The 27,924-nt window shown below is 42.8% G+C and overlaps 1 protein-coding gene and 1 pseudogene across 5 annotated transcripts; one reads left to right on the top strand and one right to left on the bottom strand.

The window, feature by feature from the left end:
• The first annotated feature begins 231 nt into the window (after positions 1 to 231).
• On the top strand, positions 232 to 26,990 carry LOC112313585 (small ribosomal subunit protein eS27). 5 transcript variants are annotated; one of them, XM_071219872.1, is made up of 5 exons: positions 232 to 401; positions 1,408 to 1,499; positions 10,041 to 10,167; positions 23,691 to 23,756; positions 25,854 to 26,990. In XM_071219872.1, exon 5 carries the CDS (start codon positions 26,312 to 26,314, stop codon positions 26,552 to 26,554), a length of 243 nt encoding a protein of 80 aa, XP_071075973.1. In that variant the 5' UTR covers positions 232 to 401; positions 1,408 to 1,499; positions 10,041 to 10,167; positions 23,691 to 23,756; positions 25,854 to 26,311; the 3' UTR covers positions 26,555 to 26,990. The 5 variants fall into 5 exon arrangements, 4 of the variants coding, with proteins under 4 accessions (XP_071075973.1, XP_071075971.1, XP_071075972.1 ...); XM_071219870.1 differs by lacking the exons at positions 23,691 to 23,756; positions 25,854 to 26,990 and adding an exon at positions 16,668 to 19,717; XR_006656830.3 differs by lacking the exons at positions 232 to 401; positions 1,408 to 1,499; positions 23,691 to 23,756 and adding exons at positions 7,180 to 7,404; positions 16,668 to 19,355 and having other exon boundaries at positions 25,854 to 26,303.
• LOC112313922 (small ribosomal subunit protein uS13-like) lies at positions 2,169 to 3,361 on the bottom strand (annotated as a pseudogene).
• Positions 26,991 to 27,924: the final 934 nt, after the last annotated feature.

The raw sequence follows: 27,924 nt of genomic DNA, 5'->3' as shown, positions 1-27,924 counted from the left end.
ATCTACTTAGTGGAGTGTTCTCTTCTTCGTACAGGAATCTGTCCTCTGATCCTGTAACCCACGTGTGTCCAGTCTGTGGCCTGTGAGCCGCATGTAGCTCAGGATGGCTGTGAAAGTGGACGACACAGAATTGTAAATTCACTTAAAACATTATGAGAATGTTTTTGTGATTATGTGTTGCAATGTATTTAATGTGTGGCCCAAGTCGACTCTTCTTCTTTCAGTGTGGATCTGAGATGCCAAAAGGTTGGACACCCCTGCAAGTACTGGCTGGATGAAGAAGCGGGGCTCACCATGTTTTCCCTGCAGCCCTGACTGTGTTCAGCAACCACATCCCCCTTTCCAACCTCTCCGTGTCTGCACCAGAGATATTTCTTTAGACACAAGTCCTTCTGAACAGAGTGAGATTCTTTTCCTGATTCCTCAAGACAGGCCAATTGGCCAAATCATGTTGGGTCTGTGTCTGCACGGCTGTGTTAGCATTGTTATGGCTGATTGCTTTTTCAGAGAACAGGATGAGTGTACAGCATCCTTGGGGATGTTTGCAATCTGATCTTATGATATGCTCCTAACAACACAATCCATTTTTTAAAAAATATCTTACTTGTTTATTTTTAGAGAGAAGGGAAGTGAAGGAGAAAGAGTTGGAGATAAATATCAATGTCTGGTTACCTCTCCTGTACCCCTAAATGGGGACCTGGCCTGCAACCCAGACATATGCCCTGACTGGGAATAAAACCGGTGACCTTTGGGTTCCCAGACCCACTCTCAGTCCACTTAGCTACTCCAGCCAAGCCATAACACAATGCGTTTAAAGGCACCAGGTGGCATGCGTGGACAGTGTCTGAAAATCGACCTGTTTCCCCTTGGTGTTTCCTCCTCACTGCTGTCAGTAGAATGCCTTGGATTAGTGCTGAATCTCTAAAGTCCTTCTAAGTGTTTCTGATTATCCAGTTTCCACATGGAGCAGCCCTCAGCAGCTCTTGTAAGTTACCTGGGACTTCAGCATTATTTTGATGTTATTGCATTTCCATGGTAACCTATCACTAGTTCTAAGTCACACTGATTTTCGCAGTTATTGAAGAGATACAAGTACACTTTTTAGGATTCAGTGTATACAAGAAAAATGGAATAGGTCGTGTTCCAGAGGATAATAACCATGGGTGCAGCTATGTTCCCCCAAGTAGAGATTGTCAGCACATTTGTACGTACAGTTCAGTCTCCTCCTGTTGAACTCTATGCTCATCCATAGCCCTTAGCTTTAACGTTATTCACAAGCTTGTTTATATTGCTGCCTGTATTTTACAACCTTTTATTGACATGTTTTTCAAGTGTGTGCTAGTGTCTCTCTAAATTCTACAGTAAGTTTGTATTTTTACATATATTTTATCAATTATTTTTTTACAGGTGTTACAATTATTCTCCTTTGACCCACTGTGTCCAGTACCCCTTCCATCCATCAATCCTCACACCTTGTTGCATGTCCGTGGGTCGTGCTTGTAAGTTCTTTTGCTTCTCCATTTTCTATACTGTTCTTAACCTCTCCCTGTCTATATTGTACCTACAAGTTATGCTTTTGAATCCCTATGTGGTTTCCCCCATTTTGCTTCTTCCTCCTGCCATCTGATAACCCTCCAAATTATCTCCATATCTATGATTCTGTTCCTGTTCTGGTTGTTTCTTTAGTTTTTTTTTTTTTTTTAATTTTTGTTTTGATTCAGATTCAGTTGTTGCTAGTTCTGAATTTGTTGTATTTTTAATATTCATAGTTTTGATTTTCTTCAATAAATCCCTTTAACATTTCATGTAATAAGGGATTTGCAGTGATGAACTCCTATAGCTTTACTGTGTGTGGGAACCACTTTATCGGTCCTTCTATTTAAATGATAGCTTTGCTAGATAGACTCATCTAGGTTGTAGGTCCTTGCTTTTCATCACTTTGAATACTTCTTGCCAGTCTCTTCTTGCCTGCAAATCTTGTTCTCAGAAATCAACTGATTGTCTTTTGGGTACTCTTTGCTTTTCTCTGCTGCTTTTAAATGTCTCTCTTTATCTTTAATATTTGGCATTTTAATTATGATGTGTCTTAGTGTGGTCTTCTGTGTATCCAACTTGTTTGGGACTCTGTGTGCTTCCTGGACTTCTATGTCTATTAGCTTCACCAAGCTAAGGAAGTTTTCTTTCATTATCTTTCAAATAAATTTTCATTTGTGTGTGCGTGTGTGGGAACCATTTATTAACAGACAAAGCCTACAGATTTATTGCTTCCTGGACACACCCAAAGTATGACCCCACCAGCCTGTGGTCTTGGCGTGCTGGTCTCAAACACAAAGACCCCAGAAGTGGCGCAGCCCTCTGTAGGCCCGAATTTTCTCAGCTGCTCCGCGTCTTCATGAAGCTTATTGTCCAGACCATTGGCCATGACCTGGCTGTATTTTTCCATCCTTCACATCCTTCTGTCTGTTCAAGAACCAGTCTGGAATCTTGTAATAAAGTGAATTCTGCATCATGGTAATCACCAGTTCCACCTGATCCTCTATGAGCTCTCCTACCCTCTTGGTGAGGTTGATGTCTGCTTTCCTCAACCCCACGTGAGCATATCTTCACCCCACACCCTTAACTGCAGTGATGGCAAAGGCTATTTTCCGTCGTGCATAGGTGTTGAACACTCGCAAATAGTGCAGGAACTTCTCAGGAATCACTAGAGACGTGGCTGCAGCGGTGTGTAGGCCTCCTGTGGCAGATCTCAAATAATTTTTCACTTTCTTGCTCTTTCTCTTCTTTCGGCATCCCTGTTATTCGGCTGTTGGACATTTGGAGATGTCTTAGAGACTTCTTGTACTACCTTTGTTCTTTTGAATTCTTGTTTCTTCTTCATGTTCTAGTTGGATATTTATTTCTTTCTCGTGTCCAAATCCTTGACTTGAATCCCGGCTCTCTTTCCTGCCCTGTTGATTTTTCTTTATTTCACTTAGTGTAGCCATCATCTCTTCCTTTACGTTGTTGCTGTACTGATGAGTTCTTATTTTTTTTAAGGTTTTAATTTTTTTATTTTTAGAGAGGGGGGAAGGGAGGAGAAAGAGAGGGAGAGAAATGTCAATGTCTGGTTTCCTCTCACATAGCCCCCACTGTGGGGGGACCTGGCTTGCAAGCCAGGCATGTACCCTGACTGGAAATTGAACTGGTGACCCTTTGGTTCATAGCCCACGCTCAATCCACTGAGCTATACCAGCCAGGGGTAATCAGGGCTCTTTAGCATCCTGATTAGCAATGTATTGAACTCTGCATCTGACAGGTTGGTTATTTCCATTTCATTTAGTTCTTTTTCTGGGGTTTTCTTCTGTTCTTTCACTTGGGCCATAATTCTTTGTCTCCTCAATTTTGCAGCTTCCCTGTGTGTGTTTCTGTGTATTAGGTAGCACTGCTTTGAATCCCTGTAAAAGGCACCTGTCAGGATGAATGTGGCTTCTTTAAATCCTTGGTTGTGGGACATCCATACAGCTTGATTTTCTGACAGTTGAGGTTTTTATTTGTTTTGAGATATAGTTGTGGTTGCCTGAGAGGCAAGACATGTATACCTACGACTCCATCTTGAGCAGAAGTCTCATTAGTTCTTTATTGGTTTCAATCCATTACATCTACCTGTTTTTGATAGGTGAATATTTGAGTTGTTTGCTATTGTTGTGTTGTATTTTCTGACTTCAGATCTTATATTGTTTTCTTAATACATTTAGATGTCTGTGGTTGGATGCATAGTAATTAAAATTTTTATCCTCTTGATGAATTGACTCCTTTTTCATTTTATGATCACCTTTTTCTCTTGTGACAGTGTATGAGGATGTCTTCTTGTGTGATACAATTTTAGCTTGTTTTGCTCTCTTTGTTTTTATCTGTATGGAATATTTTTTCATCGCTTTATTTTCCAGCTATTTTTGTCCATAAACTTTTTTTAAGTTATTTTATTTCTTTTTATAGAGAGGGGATGGCAGGGAGAAATAGGGAGAGAAACATTGATGAGCAAAAGAATTATTGATTGGTTGCTTCTCGCACACCCCACCTGGTGATCTGGCCCACAAACCAGGCATGTGTCAGGATTCAGATATGGTGCTCGACACACTGATCTGCACCAGCCGTGGCGAGAAGTAGTTTTATCTCCATGTGCATAGAAGAGTGCTTGTTAGGTGATGTGTTTTGAGCTGAATATAAGTTTCAATTCTCATTCTTCTTGCTATCTCAGGAGCTGAGGTCAGAGATCTGAAGACTGTAGGGTCCTAGTGGGGAGGGCAGCCTGTGTTCAAATATTTAGTGACCTGTTTTGGCATCTTTGATGGCAAATACTGCTGGGGATACCCTTCATAAATGACGTTGTGGCCAAGGGTATTCCTTTTCATATCCTTGCTGACAACTTCTGTAGGTTCCTTTGAGATGAAACTTGTGGGAAGTTGCAGATATTACTGAGAATCCTGAAATTCTCAGACACAATGGTTGCCATGGTCATTCACACAACAGGTCTCTAGAGTCCAGGGTAGCACATGCACAGTGGCTTGGTGTGGAAACTCTCATCCTTGTCTTTTGAATTGAAACATCTTTGCTAAGTCAGTCCCTCCTGCAATTCTTTCTGTTTAGTTCTTTTATAATCCACTTATGGCTCTTTGGAAAAACTGGTCTGTTAAGCATTTCTGCCATTCCTCTAGGGATGCTTTTCTTAAAAGATTTATTTACTTATTTTTAGAGAGAGGGGAAGGGAGGGAGAAAGAAAGGTAAAGAAACATCAGTGTGTTGTTGCCCCTTGTGCACCCCCTCCTGGGGACCTGGCCCACAAACCAGGCATGTGCCCTGACTGGGAATCACATCAGCAACTCTTGGCTTTGCAGCCCAGTGCACAGTCCATTGAGCCACACCAGCCAGGGTTCTACGGATGCTTTTTATCATGGATAATTGTCTAATTATTTTGGAAAGGGGTTGAATATTTGTTTTTACTTAGCATTACATTCTGTCATCACATAGGTTTTCCTCTGGTCTGTTTGTGCTAAGTAGTACTATGATACTGTTTGTTTTTCATCTCTTGTTTTCTCTTAAGAGTTGAGTCATCAGTATTTCATGTAATTGCTTAACTGGGAGGGAAGTGGAAGAGTCCTGTGTGTAGCACAAGAGGGACATGAATCCAGTCATGACAGGTTGGGTTCACAGAAGGTCTGGTGTTTGTGAATGGCATTGGGGCGCATTTGATGCCAGGGCTTTTTAAAACATAATGAGGAGCCTGTTCTTTTTGACTTTTAATTTTGTTAAAAGCCACACCCTAGTGAATTGGTCCCTTCCCAGTGTCGGCACTTAGCCAATTCATTAGGTTTTTCTTTTTTTTAAAGATTGCATTTATTTATTTTTAGAATGAGGGGATGGGAGGGAGAAAGAGAGGGAAACATCAGTGTGTTGTTGCCTTTTGTGTGCCCCCACTGGGGACCTGGCCAGCAACCCAGGCATGTGCTCTAGAGTGGGAATTGAGCCTGCCACCCTTTGGTTCACAGGCCTGTACTCAATCCACTAAAGCCGCACCATCCAGGTCCTATTTGTTAGTTTTAATAGGTATAATTTCTAATCTGATATGCAGCCAGGGCTAAACTCTGCCTCTCTAACCTCTATACCACAACCATTACTTTGAGGAGTCTTTTGGCTGTGCTCTCCAACTTTGGTCAATGCCTTGAAGCGTGCTCATGTTTCTATATGAACCTTGCACAGCATCTGCTGTGTGGCGGTTGACTTTCATGGTTTGGGACACATTCATATCCTCTACACAGCCTGACATCAATGGCAGGAAGGCTTTTGTAGGCAGCCATCTGCAGAGAGACTTCTGAACCCTCCTCTCTTCCTTGTGTCACATCCAATCCTAGTGGCCTTTGTTTAATGAGGGGCCCTTACTTACAGTCATTAGTGGCCAAGTTATACAGAACTGCCACTCAGAGTGGTGTTTTTCAGAGTCTGTCTCAGTTTCTTAAAATTTGTCCATGGAATTATGCACTGATGTTACAGATGCAGATCTGTGATGAGAAACCCCCTGTCCTGGCTGGTGTGGCTCAGTGGATTAAGTGCAGGCCTGTGGACCAAAAGGTTGTTGGTTCACTTGCCTGTCCTGGACATGCCTGGGTTTCAGGCCAACTCTCCCTCCCCTTCCCCACTTTCTGAAAATAAATAGATAGCTCTGGCTGGTGTGGCTCAATGGCTTAAGCGCTGGCCTGCGAAACAAACAGTCATGGGTTGGATTCCAAGTTAGGGCGCATGCCTGGGATCCCTGGCTCGTCCCCAGTACATGACATGTGAGAGGCAACCACACATTGATGTTGCCCTATTTCCCTCCCCCTAACTCTATAAATAAATAAATAAATAAATAAATAAATAAAATGTTTATAAAATAAAAATCTAAAAAAAATAAAATTATGTATTTATTATTTTTCACCTAGAGTTATTGTATATTTAATAGACTAAAATTTGCACTTAGGAACAAACAAATCAGTGTCCCTAGCTTTATTAGTATATTCAGTTGGTTGGTGTGGAACTTTACATCCACTTTCTGGGCTGAATTCCTGTAATTGCATGTCTTTGATGAGCTCAGCATGTATTCCATTGTTTGAAAAAAGTGTGTAATTCAAGTTAGAGGCATCCGATCACATCAGTGAGGAATCCAGTCACACTGCAGCGCAGGCAGAGATAAGACTTCTGGCTGTACCAGGCACAGATGCACTTAAGTATCAGTGTATTATTTATTACATTTAATTTGCATTGTGGGACCTCCTGATGCAGGATAGAGAGCATTAGGAACTAGGGCAACGTCCGCCAACAGCATTACCCCAGAAGGAGGCACCTGACCCATGGCCGGAATCAGAGGTCCAGCAGGCATAGCAGACACCTCCCAAGAAATGAAGTCCATTCGGGTGGCTATAGAGCGGATTTAGTATTCTTGGTATCCTTGGGCTGTGAACCGGCAAAGCCACTCCTGGCGTCGGCTCGGGAAATACAGGACCCGGGCCTTGGAGTGCAGACTCCAGCCGTAGACGTTAAAACCTACATTACCCAGAAGGCAGGCGAGGCTGAGTCCAGGAAGTCTCCAAGAGGCACTTCCGTTTGTCACGGCCGTAGGGCGGGACTTCCGTCGGTCTCCTGGCGGACATTTCCTCTTGTCTCAGTTTCCTTATTGCTCGGTCCGGGTCTCGTGGTCCCACGATCCAATGGAGAAGGCGCCAGTGTGCCGCTCCCCACAGAAGCTGTGAGACCGAGTGCGCCGCCCGGGTGTCCGGCGTCGGTGTTGGGACAGTAACCCCAACACCAGGGACACCCTCTTCGCCCGCGGCTCCCGCCACTTTCCGGCCACAGAGTCCGATGGCGGCGAGCGCGCTGAGGCGCTCGGCTGAGGTGAGTGCGCGACCCCGGGCCCTCCTCCCTCAGCCCTGCAGCCTGGCTGCGGGTTGCCGGTCACGTCCTGCAGCCCCGGCGCCCGGGACCGAGAGGCGCTCGTGGGTGACCCCCGCTGTGACGGGGTTGGCGTGGCTGACCCGCCGAGGTGCCGCCTTCCAAACGTGTGCAGGTGTCGTGGACCCCGAAAGACCCGCACACCTGGCCTGGGCATGACATCTGCTGTTAACAGCCGGAGGCGGAATCACGTCCTGACTGGGAGGTGGAGGAGTTGCACCTTCATTCTGAGGGTCCTGGGAGCCAGGGATGGTCGTGGATAGAGAGAGACATGGGCTGTGTCGTGGTCTTGAAAGCCGTTTAGATCCAACCGAGATAGAAAACCGACTGGAGTGGGTGATGAGGACAGTGAGGCACAGGAAAGGGAGCCCTTGTCCAAGGTGACAGCTGATAAGCCACCGCACTTGGGAGAAACTTGGGACTTCCCCGGACCTGGGGCTGGGCTGAGATACAGACCTGCTGGCCAGGGACTGAGGGTGGTTGATTGCGTCTTCCCACAGGTTCTCAAGTTGAAGATCATTATCAAACTAGAATAAGACGGACAGGGTGTCCCAGTCCCTTCCTCGTGGTGACATTACTGTGTAGTGTGTAAAGAGACTTCCCTTGGTAATTTTCCAACTTTCAAATGAGGAGAACCTGGGGGTACCCCAGTCCTGAGTGCAGGTCCCGGGCACTATCAAGTACCTGGGGGCTGGGCTCCCATTTCTGGTCTGAACCGTGAGAAACATTCAAACAGTAGAGACTTTTAAAATTGTTTATTTGAGCCATACTAGGGATGATTTCCAGGAAAAAAATCTCAGTGGAGTGTGAAAATACTTTGGAAAATGGCAGTTTTACCACTTATTTTATACATCAGAATCAAAAAGGAAAATGTGTAAGTTGGGAACTTGAATTCCATCGGTGATGGCTTAGGGAGGTGGGAGAGAACAAAGCAGGAAAATCCTTGATATTGTATAAAAGATAAAAATGAATGGATGCAATTCTTTTACATTACTGGGTGTAAGATATTTAACATTTAATGAATGAACATAATAATAACACTGTGTAGTTTTTTGGTCTCTGCTCTCATGCAGTGCTTGTGCCACGAGGGGTAAGAAAAAAGGAAATTTCCTGACATTCCAAAGGTGCAAAAATACAAAGATGGGCTCAGTTAAGGTCAAAGTTAACTTTCCTTAGGGGACATAGAGGCCTAGGACATGACTACTTGCTATGATTTGCTTTAGTTAGAAAGTTTTAATTTCAGGCCACATATAGGGGTCTTTTCAGTCTCTTAGTTTGTAAGGCCATCTGGGAGGACTCCTCTAAGCTGGTAAGGTTTAGTATGTCGCTGCATCATTTTTTTTCCCACACAGGCAGCCACTGTAAGCACTGAAGGCAGGTTATCCAGGAAGGAACATTTGCACCTGCCAATGATTGGAGATGCCACAGAGCTGGGAATAGGTCCCTCAAGTCTCCTTTGTTTGTGGTAAACAGAAGGCACAAGGGATTCAAAGATCAGACTTGTAAAGTGGCCAAATGATAATTAGGGTATCTATTAGGGGGATAATGGGGCATTTGCATAAGAGAAAGGAGTTGGTCTCTCCTGGGTTAAACAGTCTCTATCTGACTGCCTAGTGGGAAACAGAGTTTGGGGGTTAATGGAGGATGCAGGGGGCCCTGACCCTGGGGAGTTCTATGACCCTGAGGAGAGCTGATGGACCCGCGTTGGGCCTCAAGGGTAGGGGAAAAGGTTGGATTCTTGATCCATCCTTTAATATTTTTATCATATTTTTTCTCATTACCATTTATCTCATACCTTCTTCCACCTCCAACACCCCTCTCCCTTTTACATTTTTAAAGAAGTATAGTTTAAGATTTTGCAGTTGTAGGAAGAAAGGAAAGGGTTCAAAACCACCCCAGCGTTTTTTTGGTCCTAATAGCTGAAGCAGTTGGAGGCTCCATCCACTGGGCTGGAGATGGTGGAGGTAGGTTAATTCCCTTTGGGAATATCAGAAGGTTCTTTTTGTTTAACACTTTTATCAGTTACAAAGACCATATGGAAACATGTTGTGAGCAGCTCACATGGGTCTGAATCTGTGGAAGGGTGGAGGATGGAGTCATGCAAAAGTGGCGGCTCTTTTATGCAGGAGGGTGAAGGGGGCAGAGCTGAGGGAGTGAACCTGGGTGTGAAGCTGTGAAGCAGGGAGAGATCACACAGTGTGTGCACAGCTAGAAGAAGTGTGAGCTAACGGCTCAGGATTGTTGGTGTTTGGAATTAAGGGTGAAGCGTAAGCCCGTTTATGGCTGTGTTTTAGAGGCATGATCCTGGAGAGTCAGCGCAATTGTTTAGCAGGAAGAATGTGGCCCTGCAGGTATGGACCTTAGATTAGATGGTTTCATCTGCCCCACTTTCTCTTATCCTGCCTGACTTTGCTGAGGGTGATATGAGTGATAAATGAGAGTGACAGCAGGCAGTTCTGGCACCAAGCACTGGTGTCTTCTCTGAAATGAGGACCCATCGAAGGGGTTGGGCGTGGGGAAGAGTAGGAAAAAGGGCATCAGAGAGATTATTCCAGATTCATTTGTATTAATTTTGATAGGTTGTTGTGACCTTTGAGGATGTTGCCGTGTATCTCTCCAGGACAGAATGGCTCCTTCTGGATGAGGCTCAGAGACGCCTATACTTTGATGTGATGCTGGAGAACTATGCTCTCATATCATCGCTGGGTAAGACACCGACTCTCCCCGTGCACTTTTCTTTGCCTTGTCTGCACACCCCTTCCTCAGGGTTGCACTTTTTCTATCCTAAGCTGTAATTATCCTGACCAGTCACATACCCAGGGAGAGATGGACAGCAGCATCTGGTCTTAGGCTGGCCCCTGACCGTGTCTGCAGGGGTGTTTTGTTTTAGTTGTTGTTCATTGCTCCACATTTTAATAAACTAACTCACAGTTTTTAAAAAAAAAAAAAAAAACACTCTCCATCTCACCAGTAACCTGGACAAGGCTTTGCATGTCCCCCTTTCCCTTCATTCCTCAGGGGTGGCTCCGTCCTCCCATGTGGACTGCGGGCACTCTTCACTTCCCCGGTGTTCTGGGTCGATCCTGGACTTGGCAGCGCTGGTTTGCTTGCACTGCCCCCTTCTCTCCCTGCTGCCCCCACACCTGCTGTACAGAACCCTCATAGGGAAGGATCTGACCTCAGTGGTATTGCCAGAAGCCAAATAGATTTCACATTGAGAAAAAGCATTTTTTATATTCTCGAACATTTCTACAGGTGTATATATTTTTTGTACTCTCTGCAAAATATTTGTATGGATTGTTAGAGAAAGAAGGGAGGAAGAAGGAGAAATATCAATGTGAGAGAGGAGCATTGATGGATTTCCTCCTGGAAGTGCCTGTAGGAGGGGATTGAACCCACAACCTACGTTTGTGCCCTGCCCAAGAATCAAACCCGCAACCTTTTGGAGAATGGGACATTACTGTAACTAACTGAGCCCCTTGGCCAGGGGTGGATAAAATACTATGCATATATTTATCAACTCTGTTTTCTCAACAGTGTTTCAAACTTCAACAATTCCTTACTGCTTTGGAAATGGATGATCTACCCATTGTTGGAAGGCGAATATTCAAGGTCTCTAGTAGTGCTGCCTTGAGTTTTCTGCTTTCAGATCTCATATTGTTTGCTCCTGTACTTAGGTGCTCTATTGTTGGGCACATAGTAGTTACAGTTGTTATCCTCCCCACTCTCTTTGGTGTTATTTGAATGGAATATTTTTTACATCTCTTTATTTTCAGCTTATTTGTGTGCATAAAGATTTAGTGATTCTCATGGAAGCAGCATATGTTGTGTCTTGGGGACTTACTTTTTCTTTTTGGAGCACAGATAAGCCCAACCAGGCTTCAATTTATTTATTTATTCTATATATTTTTTTACTTTTAAATACAGTTGACATACATTATGATATTAGTTTTGTGATTACACATTGTATGACTTACTGAGTGTCATCTCCCTGAGTCCGATTCCCTGAGACACCGCACATAATCAGTAGAATGTTATTGACCCTATTTCCTAGCCTGTACTTTATATCCCCGTGACTATTCTGTAACTGCCAGTTTCTACTTTTTAATCCCTTTACCTGTTTCACCCATCATGAGAATTTTTTAAGTGTTTATTTGAGCCAAACTGGCGACAACCAACAGGACACAAGATGTCAAATGCTTTTGTGTCTTGTGTTTTTTATCCCTTCACCCACTCCTGTCTTTGAAAGGTGTTGCCACGTTGTCGTGTTTTCCGCCTCTTTTGTAGTTCCTTTTGTCTTCCCATTTTGCTGTATTTTTTTCCTTTCCTTTTCTTTTTTTAAAGATTTTATTCATTTATTTTTAGGGAGGGGAATGGAGGACGTAAGAGAGGGGGAAACTTCAATGTGTGGTGGCCTCTCACGCACTCCCAGCTGGGGACCTGGCCCACAACCCGGGTACATGCCCTGACTGGGAATCAAACTGGTGACCCATGGTTTGCAGGTCAGCACTCAATCCACTGAGCCACACCAGCCAGTTCTTTTTTGGATTTTTTTTTTTTTTTTTTTGAGATTTCATTCCCTTCTCTTTTGTGCATCCATTGCACAGGATTGTGCTTGTGGTTTGCTTTTATTAGACTTTCACGGAACTCATTTTTTTAACAGTTTGTTGTAACCTGAAAACAGCTTCACTGCATTCAAAAATTCTACCCTGTGACTCTCTGCCACACCAGCCCTTTACATGTTTTGATTTCATAGTTCACCTCTTTCTATATTGTGTGTCTATTCACAAATATTGTCACCATTGTTATTCTTAATCTACTTTATTGTCCTATACAATAGAGTTCCATAAAGTACATCCACCAGTGAACTGTCTTAGTTTGTGACCCTGATGGCATCCTGGCTTTACCAGAGAATTTTACACTTTCCCACGGTTTCCTGCTTCTATGTAGTACACATTTATTTCAGCTCACAGGTCTTTTTTTTTTTTTTTTTTTTCCACATTTGCAGTAAGTCAGGATGAGTGGAAATGAATGTCTTCCTCTTTTGTGTCTGGGGAAGGTTTTTTGCTTGTTAAAGTGAGGATGAGGTTTTTGGAATAAAGCATTGTGCTTTGCAGATGTTTTCTTTTAGCGTTTTGAATATATCATTTGACATTCTCCCAGTCTGCAAGGTGCCTTCAGAGGAAAATATTGCTGGCCTTATGGGAGTGCTGTCCTTACGAGAGGAGCTTCCATTGTCTCTGTTGTTTCAAATTTTTTTGTTTTTGATTTTGTCATTTTACTATGAAATGTCCTGCTGAAATCCTGTTTGCATTGAATGTGTACAGGGACCTGGGAGGATGTTAAACATGGCTGTTCAAATTTCCTTTTTTTTTTTTAAGTATTTTTTATTGATTATGCTATTATAGTTTTCCCAATTTTCCCCCTTTTATTCCCCATCCACTGTGCCCCCCCAAACCTGTTATCTCTCCCTGTCTATATTATGCCTACTAATTATGCTTCTTCTTCCCTGTGCCTTTTACCCCCTCTTTCTCTCTTTCCCCTCCCCAAAGAAATCCCTCCATGTGATGTCTATTTCTCTGATTTTGTTTCTGTTCTGGTTGTTTGCTTAGTTTTTGTTTTCATTGTTTTTCTTTTCTTTTAGGTTCATTTGTTGACAGTTGGGAGTTTCTTTTCATTTTACTTTTCATATTTTTGGTCTTCTTTTTCTTAGATAAGTTCCTTTAACATTTCATATAATAATGGCTTGATGATGATGAACTTTTTTAACTTGACCTTATCCGGGAAGCACTTTATCTGCCCTTCCATTCTAAATGAAAGCTTTCCTGGATAGAATCATCTTGGATGTAGGTCCTTGCCTTTCATGACTTCAGATACTTCTTTCCAGCCCCTTCTTGCCTGCAAGGTTTCTTTTGAGAAATCTGCTGATAGTCTAATGGGAATTCCTTTGTAGGTAACTCTCTCCTTTCGTCTTGCTTCTTTTAGGATTCTCTATATTTAATCTTGGGTAACTTAATGATGTTGTGCCTTGGTGTGTTCCTCTTTGGGTCCAACTTCTTTGGGACTCTCTGGGCTTCCTGGACTTCCTGGAAGTCTATTTCCTTCACCAGATTGGGGAAGTTTTCCTTCATTAGTTGTTCAAATAAGTTTTCAATTTCTTGGTCTTGCTCTTCTCCTTCTGGCACCCCTATAATTTGGATATTGGAATGTTTCAGGTTGTCCCACAGGTTTGTAAGAATCTCTTCACTTTTTTGAATTCTTGTTTCTTCATTTTGTTTCAGTTGGATGTTTATTTTTTCCTTTTGTTCCAAATCATTGCTTTTACTCCTGGTTTCCTTCCTGTCACTGTTGATTCCCTGAATATTTTGCTTTATTTCACTTTGGGTATCCTTCATTTGTTTTTTCATTTTTCATCCAAGCTCAATCATTTCTGTGAGCATTTTGATTATCAGGGCTTTAAATTCTCCATCATGTAGGTTGGCAATCTCCTCATCGCTTAGCTCTCTTTCTGAAGTTTTGCTCTGTTCTTTTATTTGGGCCCTATTTCTTTGTCTTGGCGCAACTAAGTTGTAAGAGGGTGGGGCCTTAGGTATTCCCTCCTTTCAGGGCAACCCTCCTTGCTGTGCTGTGTTGCTGCCTGTGGGGGAGGAGCCAGAGAGGGAACAATGCAGCTCTCCAGACTGCTCCTCTCTAGTTCACTTTCCAAGGCACTCTCCTGTGAGACTGGGAGTTTCTTCCACCTCTTAAGTAGTCCACAGCCACCTCTGATCCTCAGTTTTCCCCTTAAGTCAGCCCCTCCTGCACAGCCTCAGGTGCTAGGCAGCCAGCCCCGCCCCCAACGTCTGTGGAGTTGCCCCAGTCTGCAGCCTTACCAGTCTGGTTGTTCTAGCTGATTTTTTCTCTAATTCCTTGGTCATTGGAGTTCCATTCAGTTTGATTTTCTGGCATTTTTGTTTTTTTATTGATTTTAGATTGGTTGTTATCCTCCTTTTGGTTGTGCGAGGAAGCAAAAGGTTTCCACCTATACCTCCATCTTGACCGGAACTCTCAACTTTCTTTTTCATATTTTGAAGTCAATCTGTAGTTCATTTTTTAAAACCAATTTTGTATGCTTCTCTTTCCCCTCATGTTTGTCTCTCCCTCATTTTCTCCTTTTGGCCCCTCCTGTGGGGCTCCCATGGCGCAGATCCAGGTTATCGCTGTGGCGTTGCACAGTTCACCAGCGCTGCCCTCACATGTTGTTTTACATAGAGGATTTTAAATCACCTGCCTCTGAGGTGATGTATTTTTTTAGTCCTTGATCTTGCCTGCTTTTGAAACTCTTTTGCATTGTTCATTTTATTCATTGTATTCTCCAACTGCAAATTTCTTTTTCATTGTTTTTATGATTTCTTTCTCACTGATACCTGTGTTTTATTCCCATGTTTTTCTGTTCATTATGTTGAGTTGCATGTGTATTTGCTTGTACCTGACTGAAATTTTTAGAAATGATTTTTAGAATTATTTTTTGTCAATGTATATACCTCCATAATTTGACTTAATTCACTTCAACATTGTGATGTTTCTTTTGTAATTTTTTTCATATTTCTTTTTGTCTGAGTGTTGATGTCAGATATTTGATGAAGCAGTCACTTTTTTGGATTTCTGGAACCAATTCTGTTTAGAGGAGAGTTTTATCTGCATATGCACACAAGGGTGCTTGGTGGGTGGTGTGTTGTGTTTTGGGCTGATGAGAAGCTTCACTTCCTATTCTTACTGCTGCCCCATGACCATGGTCAATGTTATAAACATTGAAGGGGTCATCAGTGGCCAGGGCTGCAGTATTCCAAATATTTAGTGACCTCTTAGAGTCTTTGGTGGCCAGTAGAGTCAATAGTAGCACAAGCGCAGTGTCTCCCAGAAGTTCTTACCTTTGTCTTTTGAATCTAACCCTGTTTGTTGAGCCAGTCTTTCCTGCTATTCTTTCACGGAGCTCTTTGTATTATGCTCCAACTTGGAGCTCTTTGAAATAACTTGTCTCTTAAGCTTCTTCCCCTTTCCTGTAGGGACACTGTTCATCATGGATAAAGGTCTAATTATTCTTGAAGGGGATTGAATCTTGTATTTTTTATTCTGCCATCTTTCTGTGGTCACTCACATAGATCTTTAACTTTTGTTTTTTGGTGCAGAGTTGTTCTATGATAGTGTGGTTATTCACCTCTTCTGCTTTCTCTGTGAAGTTGCACCATCTGTATTCCACATAATTGGCCATCGGGAAGGGAACTGGAAGACTCCTTTGTGTATCACAGAGGATCAGGCATCCAGCCATGACAGTATGGGCTCACAGTGGGTATGGGAGGTAGGGAGTATTTGATTCGAAGGCTTGGCTAAAGCATAGTGAGGAACATGTTCTCTTTGAGTTTATTCCTCACCATTGCTAGTGGCCACACTTAATTAAACTTGTCCTTTCCCATGTGGGCACCTTATCTGTGTGTTATATTTTTTAAAAACCATTTTATTTACTTATTTATTTATTTTAGAGAGAGGGGAAGGGAAGGAGAAAGAGCGAGAGAAACATCAATGGGAGGTTTCTTATCATGTGCCTATGACTGGGGACTTGGCCTGTAACCCAGGCACATGCCCTGACTGGGATAGAACTGGTGACCCTTTGGCGCAGGCCCGCACACAATCCACTGAGCTACACCAGCCGGGGCTGTTTGTTACTTTTAATAATTTTCCTTCATACACTTGACTTCCAGCCAAGGGTCATCTCTGCCTGTCTAACTTGTACACCAAAACCCTTTCTTTGAGGAGTCTTTGTCGTGTGCTCTCCCATTTTGATCAATGCATTTTGCACCTTGAAGTGTGCACATATTTCTATAGAAAACTAAGACAGCATCTGCTCTCCTGTGGTTGATTTTAATGGTTTGGTACACAGTCATATTCTCTACAGTCTCCCAACACAAGCAGGAAGGGTTTGCAGGCAGCCCCTATGACAGGACTAACTTCTAAAGCCAGCTGCTCTTCCTTAGATTCCCCCATTTCCTGGTATCCTTCAGTTAATGAGTTCCCCGTATTACAGCCCTGAGGGGCATTTTTTGAGACTCTCTTTTGTCTTGGAAATCATCATATAAAATCATGTCAGATGTAACTGATGTAAATCCATGAGGAGAAAACCCATTCCCTATAGGTCAGTATGGACTTCACTAGCGTTTGTTTTTCTTCAGGTTGCTGCTGTGGAGCAGAGCATGGGGAGGCACCCATCGAAGAGAATGTTAATGTAAGAGTCTCAAGGGCTATGAATCTGAAGTCAGCACTGTCTTCCCAGAAGAACCACCCATGTGAGAGTTGTGGGTGTGTCTTGAGACACATTTTCTTCTCTGTTGACCAGCAGGGAACCCAACAGGGCCCAGCACTGCTGAGGTGTGGGGCATGTGCAAAACCATTTTATTTCAGTGCACAGCGTCACCAGCACCAGGAGCAGGACACAACACATAACTGTTTCATCAGCAGTGAGGACAGGGTCTCGCTTGCAAAGAACTGCAATTCCCAGGTGTTGTGGAAGCCTTGTAGCTCTAGTCAGGATGGAAAATGCTTGCTCATCAGCTGTGGACATCTTGAGCAACTGTCTGCTTACACCATGCACAGGGAAAATGAAATCTCTAAGTGTGGAATGACTTTACAAACTACAAAATATTACACCCCAAGAGAACACAAGAAAGCCAGTGGCTGTGATGACACACTTGTTGACCAGAGATTCCTTACTAGAAAACAGTTTTTTTTGTGTTGTGAATGTGGGAAGTCTTTCACCACAATTTCTGCCCTCCGTATTCATCATAGAGTTCACACTGGAGAAAGGCCTTATGAGTGCACTGAATGTGTGAAGGCTTTTAGCCGAATTTCTGCCCTCCAGGTTCATCAGAGAGTTCACACTGGAGAAAGGCCTTTTAAGTGTGGTGAGTGTGGGAAGTCTTTCACCAGTAGCCCTGCCCTCCGTGTACATCAGAGAGTTCACACTGGCGAAAGGCCTTATAAGTGTGGTGAATGTGGGAAGTCTTATACCAGTCACTCTGGTCTGAGCCATCATCAGAAACTTCACACTGGAGAAAGGCCTTATGGGTGTGGTGAATGTGGGAAATTGTTTAAGCAAAAAGCTAACTTTAATTCTCATCAGAGAGTTCACACTGGAGAAAGGCCTTATAAGTGTGGTGACTGTGGAAAATCTTTCACCAGTAGCTGTGGCCTCCGGTATCATCACAGAGTTCACACTGGGAAAAGGCCTTATGTGTGCGGTGAATGTGGGAAATCTTTTACCCAAAGCTCTAACCTCCGTCATCATCAGAATTTTCACACGGGAGAAAGGCCTTATAAGTGTGGTGAATGTGGTAAATCTTTTACTCGTATCTGTTACCTTCGAAAACATCACAGAGATCACACTGGAGAAAGGCCTTATGAGTGCAGTGAATGCGGAAAATCTTTTACCTGTAGCTCTTCCCTCCGTCATCATCAGAGAGTTCATATAGAAGAAAAGCCTTATAAGTGCAGTGAATGCGGAAAATCTTTTACCCAAAATTCTGAGCTTCGTAAACATCACAGAGTTCACACTGGAGAAAGGCCTTATGAGTGCAGTGAATGCAAAAAATCTTTTGCCCATAGCTCTTCCCTCCGTCATCATCACAGAGTTCACACTGGAGTAAGGCCTTATAAATGTGGTAAATGTGAAAAATCTTACACCAGTCGCTCTGGTCTCCGTCACCATGAAAAAGTTCATACTGGAGAAAGGCCTTATGAGTGCAGTGAACATGGGGAATCTTGTACCAGTAGCTCTGCCCTCCATTTTCATCAGAGTGTTCACACTGGATAAAGCACTGATGAGCGCACTAAATGGGGAGATCCTTTATGTGTACCAGGCACCTCCATTACCCTCAAAGAGTTCACACCAAAGAAACACTTATGAATGTGGTGAAAGTGGGAAATCTTTTATCTATTAACTATCATTGTTACCAGACTGCCCACAGTAGCGAAGTTTTATATCTGCAGGGAATGTGGGAATTGTTTTATCAGTAATCTTTGTTTTCCTTGGAGTCTTCACATTGGAGAAAGGCCATATGAGAGCAGTGAAAGTGGAAATCCTTTTTCTGTAGCTGTCCCCTCGGTTGTCATCAGAGAGTCACCCTGGAGAATGGCCTTATGCCTGCACTGAATTTGGGAAATGTTTTTCTAGTATCAGTGATTTCCACTGACACAAGGTTTTTTATATATGCAATATGAGAATTTTTTTAATACCACAATCTTCCATTCCCAGTTTCCTGTGGTAAACAGCCTTATGAGTACAGGGAATGTGGGAAAATATTTTTTGATTCTAAATCCTTTCTTATCAGAGAGTTTGCAGAGGAGATAGGCCTTTATGATGACATGAAATGTGGGAGATCTTTCAACTCATTTCCATGGGCGTGTTAATCGTAGTTCACACTGGTGAAAGGATTCCAGCATGAAGTGAACATGGGAAATCTTTAGCCGTGAGTCTTTAGCGTTTTGATGTTGGCGAGGTCTCACTTTGTAAAAGGTTAGATTGTAGGAAATGTTTTTTTTTTGTTCAGTGTAATGATACTGAAAAAAACTTTCTGAAAATGAGTTTAATTTTATATGCTCAGAGTGTGGAAATGTATGTCTCAGAAATTTAATATTTAAATGTTGAAGTACCTAACAAGTTATGATCTAAACTCCTTGTGCCTTTATGCATTCATACTTATAGTGTATGAGGGTTGCATTCCCCCACTCTAACAATAATGTTGATTTGTTTATTTTTTATAATTTTAGCTCTTTTCATATATTTGTCATTTTCTTTTTATTGTTCTAGTGGTACTTTTCTAAGGATTTATGATGAGCATTTTTCTGGAGTGTATGTAAAACGGGTATGTTTTTAATATATTCTATGCTCACATACTTTACCTATTGTTTTGTAATTTTAGGCTACTCATAGAAAATAGGAGAGTGAAACAACAAAGATCTATGTTGTAATGTCACCCATTTTCACTCCTTGAATAACAAATAATTTTTCACTCCTTGAATAACAAATAATTTTTGTTTCATGGAATAATAGTTCTTATGGAAAAATTGGTTTTAGTAGTGGAAAACATATCCAAATTTTTGGATTTTTTGCTGTAAAGAATGTGTAGGTAGTTATCATGTACTTTATAAAATAATCTGCATTATTAACACACTTCTTTGCTTTTGTAAATTCAGTCATTAAGTAATATAATAATTTTGCTTCTAACTTTTCAGCCCTTTCTGTGGTCTTTCACCTGGGTTGCTGGGCTGCAGCGGGACCTGAAGGTGCACCAGGTGGTATGAGGGTCAGTGGGTGTTTGTTGAGCCTGAAAGCCCTCCCAGAAGCCAAAGACAGGAAAACAGTGATTAGACTCCACAGATCTTGGTCATGCAACCTGGGTTTAAATCTTAGGTTATTGACCATAGTTATGGTTACAGGAAAGTGATTCACTGTATAGGCCTCAGTGTTTTCCTGTGTAAATAGAGATACAAATACCCTTTCCCTGGATTGAGTGGCACATTGGGTTGAAAGTTGTCCCACAACCCAAAAGATCGCGTGTTCAATTCCTGGTCAGGGCACAAGCCTGTGTTTTGGTCCAGTTCCCCAGTTAGGAGAATGGGAGAGGCAAACAATTAATGGTTTTGCACTTGGATATTTCTCTGCATCTCTTTCTCCCCTCCTTACCCTCTCTAAAATCCAGAGAATAATAGTTTTAAGAAAGAACAGCCTTCATCCTTGAATAAAAATTATCCAAGGCTTGCATTTTGATCAAAATTGTTATCTTAATCCTAACTACACCCTGGGAATTAGTAACCCTTAGTGTATTTCTGGGGAAAAGAGGATCTAGAGGAGGAAGGGGTTTTTCCAACATCACAGTGCAGACAGTTGTCAGATTGAAGTGGCCGGATTCAAGAATGTGAGTCTGGCTCCAGAGCTGGGGACAATCTCCACCATAGCACATTAGGCCCTCAGCACAAGGCAGGAGGACAGCAGGGCCAGAGACATGAGAAACTCAGCTATCTGCTGTTTTCATTATTTTAATTACCGTGAATTTTCTGTGTTTTTCCGATACCTTGTAGTGTTTAACATCTGCCTCACAGTCTTCATGGGAACCCTATCTGTCATTTGCATTGTTCTCTCCAGGGGAAACTACGTTGAGCCTTAGCTGCATTTTGCCTACTTCTTTTCTGAGCTTAGTGCACACAGCTCAGGACTGATGAGACCCCAGTGATTCATGGCTGGTCTCTCTGCACATTCACTTATCTTTTGCATGACAGGCTGGGATATTATGCACTGTGGTGAATATTATCCACTCAGAGTATGGGACTTCTAAATGACAACCTCGTCTACACGGGCATGGTCATCAAAGGTTACAAAAGCAGAGCCTCTCTTTTTGCCACTGCCTGGGTCAGTAATGACTTCAGTCACTTCAGTTTCTCCACGTCATTCAAATAATCTGTTCGGTGATGTTTTTCACTGTCTTTTTTGATACCATCAACTAAAGAATTTACAGTTAAGGGGCACCAGGTCTGTGAAAATCATTTTTTAAAAAGGTTTCAGTTATTTATTTTTAGAGGGAGCATAAGGTAGGGAGAGACGGAGAGAAACATGGATCTGTTGTCTTGACCGTGCCCCCAACTGCAGATCTAGTCCACAATCCAGATGTGTTCTGACAGGAATCAAACCAGCAACATTTCGATTCCCAGGCCAGAGCTCAATCCACTGAGCCAAAGCCCAGCAGGGCTAGGGAAGTTTCTCCTGACAAAGGCTCTTTGGTTCCACAACTCTTCCACCCACCTCATGTGGCTGTGTGTTCTTGACTACATCCACCTCCTCCAGTGTGGCACGTGTCACAACCCCCAAGCCTCTGGGGCACTTGGTGTTTGGATCTTTCATCGCACAGCTTGTGAGCATTTGCCATTGCTCCACGTGGCTCCTCAGAGCCTCATCACACGTTTCAAACCTCAAACCTGCAATAAAGAGCTTCTTTAGCTGTTCGGGCTCTCAGGGAGACTCGGACTTAGACGTAGCAACTGCAGGAAGGAGACTTCAAGGATGGTTACTCATCAGTGTCCACAGGCAGAAGCAGTCAGTATTTGTGTTCTAACGCCTGAAAACGATTATATTATTTAAATTTTTATTTATTTTTTTAGAGAGAGTGGAAGGGAGGCAGAAAGAGGGAGAGGAACACCCATGTGTCAGAGAAACATATCAATTGCCTCTGACAACCTTTCAACTGGGGAACGGCCCTGTAACCCAGGCATATTCCCTAACTGGGAATCGAACTGGTGACCATTCAGTTTGGAGGCTAGCACTCAATCCACTGAGTCACATCAGCCAGGGCTAAAAATAATTGTTTTTCATATGAAATCTCTGACTGAACTTTCTGAAGTAAGATGTATTTTAACTTCTGTGAATATTAACATGTTCCTGGAAATAGTGGTTATGTACAAAATTTACATCTTGTACGAAAATGGCTGTGATTACCACCCATGAAGTTTTGGAACGTGGGCATCTGAAGGTGAGAAAGATGTTTGGATTATTATATTTCTCCACCTTGCATGGAAATGATCATAATTTCATTTGTTAATGCAGTGACATTTTCTGCATGGGGACTGAAGATTATTTCTGTTAAAGAGTTATGGAGCCATGACTGGTGTGGCTCAGTGGATTGAGTGCTGGCATGTAAACCAAAACGTTGCTTGTTGGATTCCCAGTCAGGTCACAGGCCTGCTTTGCAGGCTAGGTCCCCAGTAAGGGGCACTATGAGGCAACCACACATTGATGTTTCTCTCTCTCTCTCCTCCCTTCCTCTCTCTCTAGAAAAACAAAGTATTTTAAAAAATGAAATTAAGTTAAATTTATAAAAAGTTATGGAGTGAGCAAACTAGAGAATGTTATTAATGATGAGTAGATATACAATGTTCATTACTTTAAGAGCAATATGAGAAAATGCTCTGTGCAGCCAGAGAACAGGTAAGTCCCAATGGGCTTTACATTAAGGGAACTAAGTTCTAAGAATGACAGAGCTAACTTGAGCTATTGCTCTGCTGGAAATGTGGCCACCCTGAATATCTTCTTTCTACAATGTATGGGTAATTTTCATTCCTAAGAACCTGAAGAAAAACAGCGAGGTGACAAACATATAGGAAGGTATTAAGATGAGAAATATAGAAGAGTAAGGGAAGGCCATGAAGGCCATCATGTTTCATTCTTCAATAATAAATTACCTGTTTCAGAGGCTCACCCAGGTCTCAGGGAAGCTTTGGCTGATGTAATTTGACTACATGGCCAGGTTGCAGGACAAATTGCAGAAATTACTTTCATTCAATAGGGCTCATTGTCATGAGGTCCGTGTCATAATTGTGCCTTTTGTAAAGAAGAGGTGAGACCTGATTCTGGATGGAAGCGTCTCAGGAATACTCGGTGTGCATGTAGCTCATATTTGGGACCAGATTGCCGTCGATGGCCAACATATTGCTCTAGATGTTCACCAGCTGTCAGATAACAGGGTCATCTGTTGTGTTGAGTGTGTGGAAGATACTCTTGAAGCTCCACGGGGGCTTCTCTTTTCTGAGAATGCCTTCAAGACTTTATCATAATATTCTAGGGCCACACGTCACTCGATGTCCTGTGGCTCTGACACTTCCAATAGAGAAACCTCATTAACTAAGGAGAGTCCATTTGCTTTTCTTCCCAGCCCCAAAGAACTTCAGAGGCTCATAGTTTCTGTTTTGTTTGGTCCCTTTTTTGCCTATATCCAAATTGTTTCTGGACTTGTGGTCAAGGTTGTGGTATAGGCAGACATGGTTCACGTCTACACAACCACATCCAAGTTAAAACTAAAATATACAACCACCATTGCTCAGAACCATCATACAGAGTTGAATGTAAGTCTGAGAACAAGGGAATTAAAGAAACCTCATCCATCCAGACTGATAGGAGGGGCACAGATGAAGAACAGCCTTGTCCCTCACGCATGTGTGGTGAAAGAAAATTTGGGAGGGATATCTGGGGAGCAAGGAGTCCAGGCCCCTCCCCAGGGTTCCAGTGCCTGGAAGATAAGTCCCCATAACTTCTGTCTGCAAAAACAAGTGGGGATTTAATTGGTGGAAGACACTCTGGAGTCCCAAGCAGTTTCTCTGAAAGTCCCCCACACAGACTCACATACTCAAAACTCATTCCTTCTGACCTCTAGCACCTGTATAGCAGCTTGAAAGGCACCACTGGTATACACGGAGATCCTGATGTGTCTGGCTTCAAGGTAAGCAGAGGCCATCATCCCTTTTCTAAATCCACCACCCCAGAGCTGGCAAGCTGGTGCCATATCTGGAACCATCCACCAGGCTAACTGACCTGCCTTACAGATCCCTAGAGACTCTATACCACCCAATTTATGGGCCCACCCATGCTGCATTTTTATGTGAATGGCTGGTCTTGGCTCATGCTTCACAACCTCCTAAGTTCTGTCAAGAAAACTACAGCTGTCTTCAGTGAGCCCCAAGACTGGCACTGACAGCAGCCTGCCTAGATGCATAGCAAGGCTTTGCTTGGGAATCTCCAAGCCCAGCACAAGTAGCAGCCATCTCAGATTGCTTTGTAGCTCAGGCAGGGTGGCTGAGAGCAAATGACAGGTGAGGGCTGACCTTGGCCTGAAATACCTAGAGAACCCCAGGGACACCACCCATTAGACAGCTGCAGACCACGTCAGAGCACCACCACCCTGCCCCTGCACAGCTGATCATCCATGGATGGCAGCAGTTGGTGGTCAGTGGTCACAGCCAATCCTTGCTTCTGAATGGCCTGGGTAAATCCTTTCCATTGATCTGCCAACAGCCACAAAGTCTCAACTGCAAGAGTAGGGCGTACTTAGCCTATATGAAGGGCACACCTCAAGTACCCAGCTTGGGTGATAGAAGTTGTGCCCCTGGACCCTACAGACACCACATTAGGCCACACTACCAAGACATAGAGTAAAAACAGCTCTACCTAACACAGGGTGGCTGCCAAACGCACACATAGAAACAAACACAGGGAGGCTGCCACAATGAGGAGACAAACATGGCCCAAAAGAAAGAGATAAAAACTCAAGAAAAAAGAGCAAAACAAAGGAAATTAGCAATCAATCATGTACAGATTTCAATCTGTTTATTTGTACGGTCTAGAAAGTTAGGGAGGACCTCCACAGTATAAAAAAATCCAGTCAGAAGTGAAGGATACAATAATTGAAATAGAGAACAATTTTGCATACAGACAACTGTAGTGTTGATAAAGCTGAGAAATTAATGATACAGAACAGGGATGCAAACCACAACCAATCAGAACAACCAGAAGAAAACAGAATCCAAGAAACTGAGGATAGTATAAGCAGCCTATGGGACAACTTCAAGAGATCCCACATTCGCATCATAGGGGTGCTAGAAGGACAAGAGAAAGAACAAGAAGTTCGAAATTTATTTAAAAAATAGTGAAAGAAAACATCCCTAAGTTTGTGAAGTAAATAGACATGCAAGTCCAGGAAGCACAGAGAGTCCCAAACAAGATGGGTACAAAGAGGCCCATTCCAAGACACATCATAATTGAAACACCGAAGGTTAGCCCTAGGTGGTATGGCTCAGTGTATTGAGTACTGGCCTGGGAACTGGAAGGTCATGAGTATGATTCCCAGTCAGGGCACAAACCTGTGTTGCGGGCCAGGTCCCCAGTTTGGGGAAGCGAGAGGCAACCAATCGATAGATATATCTCTGGCACACTGTGACAGACGTAGGTAGACCTAGCTGGAATGGAAAATCACCAGGTGGGAAAACTGTACTGTGAGAAACTGTACCCTGGGAAAATGCCCGCCGACCCTACCCAGGACAAACAGATGCCCAGCTAAGACTGGGGTCTGGGGTCGGCCAATCCAGCATAACAGGATGCAGCTTTAACTTGAGCCCGACAAGTTGTATCAAGAACAGTGGTCAGCAGAAATGGCACCCAGCAACCAGCTCTAGCCAGTCAGACTCTGACACCCCAACCAGTTACTCTTCGCGGGGTTTTGTGCTTAAAAACCCTGCCCTAAGAACAACCGAGCAGGTCTTAATCTCTCTCGGTTGGCTCCCCAACCTCCCTAGGTTGGCTCCACTTTCCCTCTTATTCCTGCTAACAAACCCTGATCCTTAGCTCATTGCATCCGTCTGGTTTCTTGAGCGACTCCAACCTAACATACTGATGTTTCTCTCCCTCTCTTTCTCCTTCCCTTACCCTCTGTCTAAAAATAAATAAATAAAATCTTTTAAAAAAAGAGGTATGAAAATGAATGTTTAAGATGCAAGGAACAATGTAGTTTGTCATTCAGTTTCTATTATATTCCATAATCCAGAGTGAAGAATGCAGATCACCTCACAAAAGAGGGACCTTAAAGTCAAGAAGAAAAAAAATATAATACCAAAGGTGAAAGATAAAGAGAGTCTTAAAAGCAGCATAAGAAATGAAGTTAGTTATGTACAGGAGAATTCCCATTAGACTGTCAGCTGGTTTTTCAAAAGAAACTTTGCAGGCTGGAAGGGACTGGCAAGAAATATTGAAGGTCATGAAAAGCAGGGACCTATGCCAAGATTGCTCTACCCAGCAAAGATATCATTTAAAATCCAAGGGCCCTAACCCACACCAAAAAACAGGAAAGGGATTCATCATGATCAAACCATTATTCATGTAATATTAAGGGGAATTATTAAATAAAAAGGAAGATCAAAATTATGAACAATAAAATAGCAAACAAGACAATCTATCAGTAATTGAATATAGCTTTTCTGAGGGTGAGGAACTCTCCACTTCAACATGCCTCTTGCAAAGGATCTCCTTCATCCATCTCCAGAAGAGGAGAGGAGGAAAGACAAGAAGAAGCACCTTATGCAGAGCCCGAAATCCTGTGAAGTGCCAGGATGCTGTAAAACCACCACCGTCTTTAGCCGTGCACAAATGGTAGTCTTGTGTGTTGGCTGCTCCACTGTCCTCTGTCAGCCTATAGGAGGAAAAGCAAGGTTTACAGAAGGATGCTCCTTCAGAAGGACACATCGCTAAAATTACCTGAATCAAGATGAGTGGGGAACCATCCCAATAAACACATTTTGGATATAAGAGAGAGAGAGACAGAGAGACAGAGGGAGAGAGAAACGAATGAATCTAAAAAACAAACTAAGCAACAAGAACAGAGACCCAAGTCCTGGATATGGAGAGCATGTTGATGGTTGCCAAATAGGAAGGGTGGTGAGGGGCAATTGCTGAAGAGGTGAGTGGATTAAGAAGTACAAATAGGTAGTTACAGAACAGCCATGGGGATGTAAATTACAGTATAGGAAATGAAGTAGCCAAAGAACTTACATGTATGACCCATGGACATGAACAGGTTGGGGGATTGTTACGGGAGTTGCTGGGTGGAGGGGGGGGAAAGGAGAAAAATTAGGATAAGTGTAACAGCATAACCAATAAAATATAAAAAAGTAAAAAAGACGTAATAAGGTCCATGAAGAAAAATAATGTGTCTCTCGAAATTTTTCTATGGTCACATGTATTCACTTGCTCTATCTTTGTGCTTCTAGGCAGGGACTGCAGGGTCAAGTACTATCTGTTCTTTGGATCTTTGTGCTAAGGTTCTGCCGTGGAAATTTCATCTAAATCGGTTGGTAGGCTGTTTTCTGTGTGTCCACTGTATGGATACAGTTCATCCTTCTCATGGACATAAGCTTGCTGACTTTGCAACCAATCTGAGAGGGGTACTGATGCATCTCTTGGTAGATGGCACCCATCCAGGCGGTATGCTTTGTTAGCAGAGGTCTCCTTAGTTGAATGGCTGGTAAAGTGTATCTGGAATGTGCTTAGCATTTCCAAAGGGGCTCCATGTAGCCTGAGGGAATGATGTCTGGCATCAAGGGTGTCATTAACTTTGCAATGTTTAAAAACCTGCAGCGACCTCAGGCAGTCCAGATTTGAAAGATGATTTGATACAGCAACCTCAACACTTCCTGCAATCAGAAACAGGAGAAAGTGTACGTCAATTTTTTTAAAAGGAAAAAGCCTTTTACAGAATTTCTATTGATTTTTAAATTTTTATAGTATGTATGCATACCCATAGTTTTTAAACATTTTATTTATTCATTTTAAGAAAGAGGGAGAGAGAACTACTTGTTTTTCCACTTATTTATGCATTCATTGGTTAATGTTTATGTAATTTATATTTATATTATTCATTTTTTTTCATTTTCAGTGGTTTGTCCTATATTCCTGTGACATTTTTTCATATGTGTGCTGGGGAAACAAAGTTATTACTCTATTTCCCAGATTTGCTAACATGGGCACACCCCCTTTACTGCAATGTGCTTTATTGAGCTTCAGAGAATATGCATTTTCATCAACAGGAAGGCAAGAACCCCACCAGCAAAATATTGCATGCA

Source organism: Desmodus rotundus, chromosome 12 (assembly GCF_022682495.2).
Source record: "Desmodus rotundus isolate HL8 chromosome 12, HLdesRot8A.1, whole genome shotgun sequence".
In the NCBI taxonomy this organism is placed as follows: Eukaryota; Metazoa; Chordata; class Mammalia; order Chiroptera; family Phyllostomidae; genus Desmodus; species Desmodus rotundus.
The sequence above is the reverse complement of the archived record's forward strand: the minus strand, read 5'-3'. Positions and strand labels throughout refer to the sequence as shown.

Bases quoted from the DNA above. Each gene is read 5' to 3' on its own strand.
- LOC112313585 (XM_024570182.3), top strand. From the start codon at position 7,372: ATGGCGGCGAGCGCGCTGAGGCGCTCGGCTGAG. The intron at 7,405-10,040 runs GTGAGTGCGCGA...TAATTTTGATAG, and splicing joins CGCTGAGGCGCTCGGCTGAG to GTTGTTGTGACCTTTGAGGA. The intron at 10,168-16,667 runs GTAAGACACCGA...GTTTTTCTTCAG, and splicing joins TGCTCTCATATCATCGCTGG to GTTGCTGCTGTGGAGCAGAG.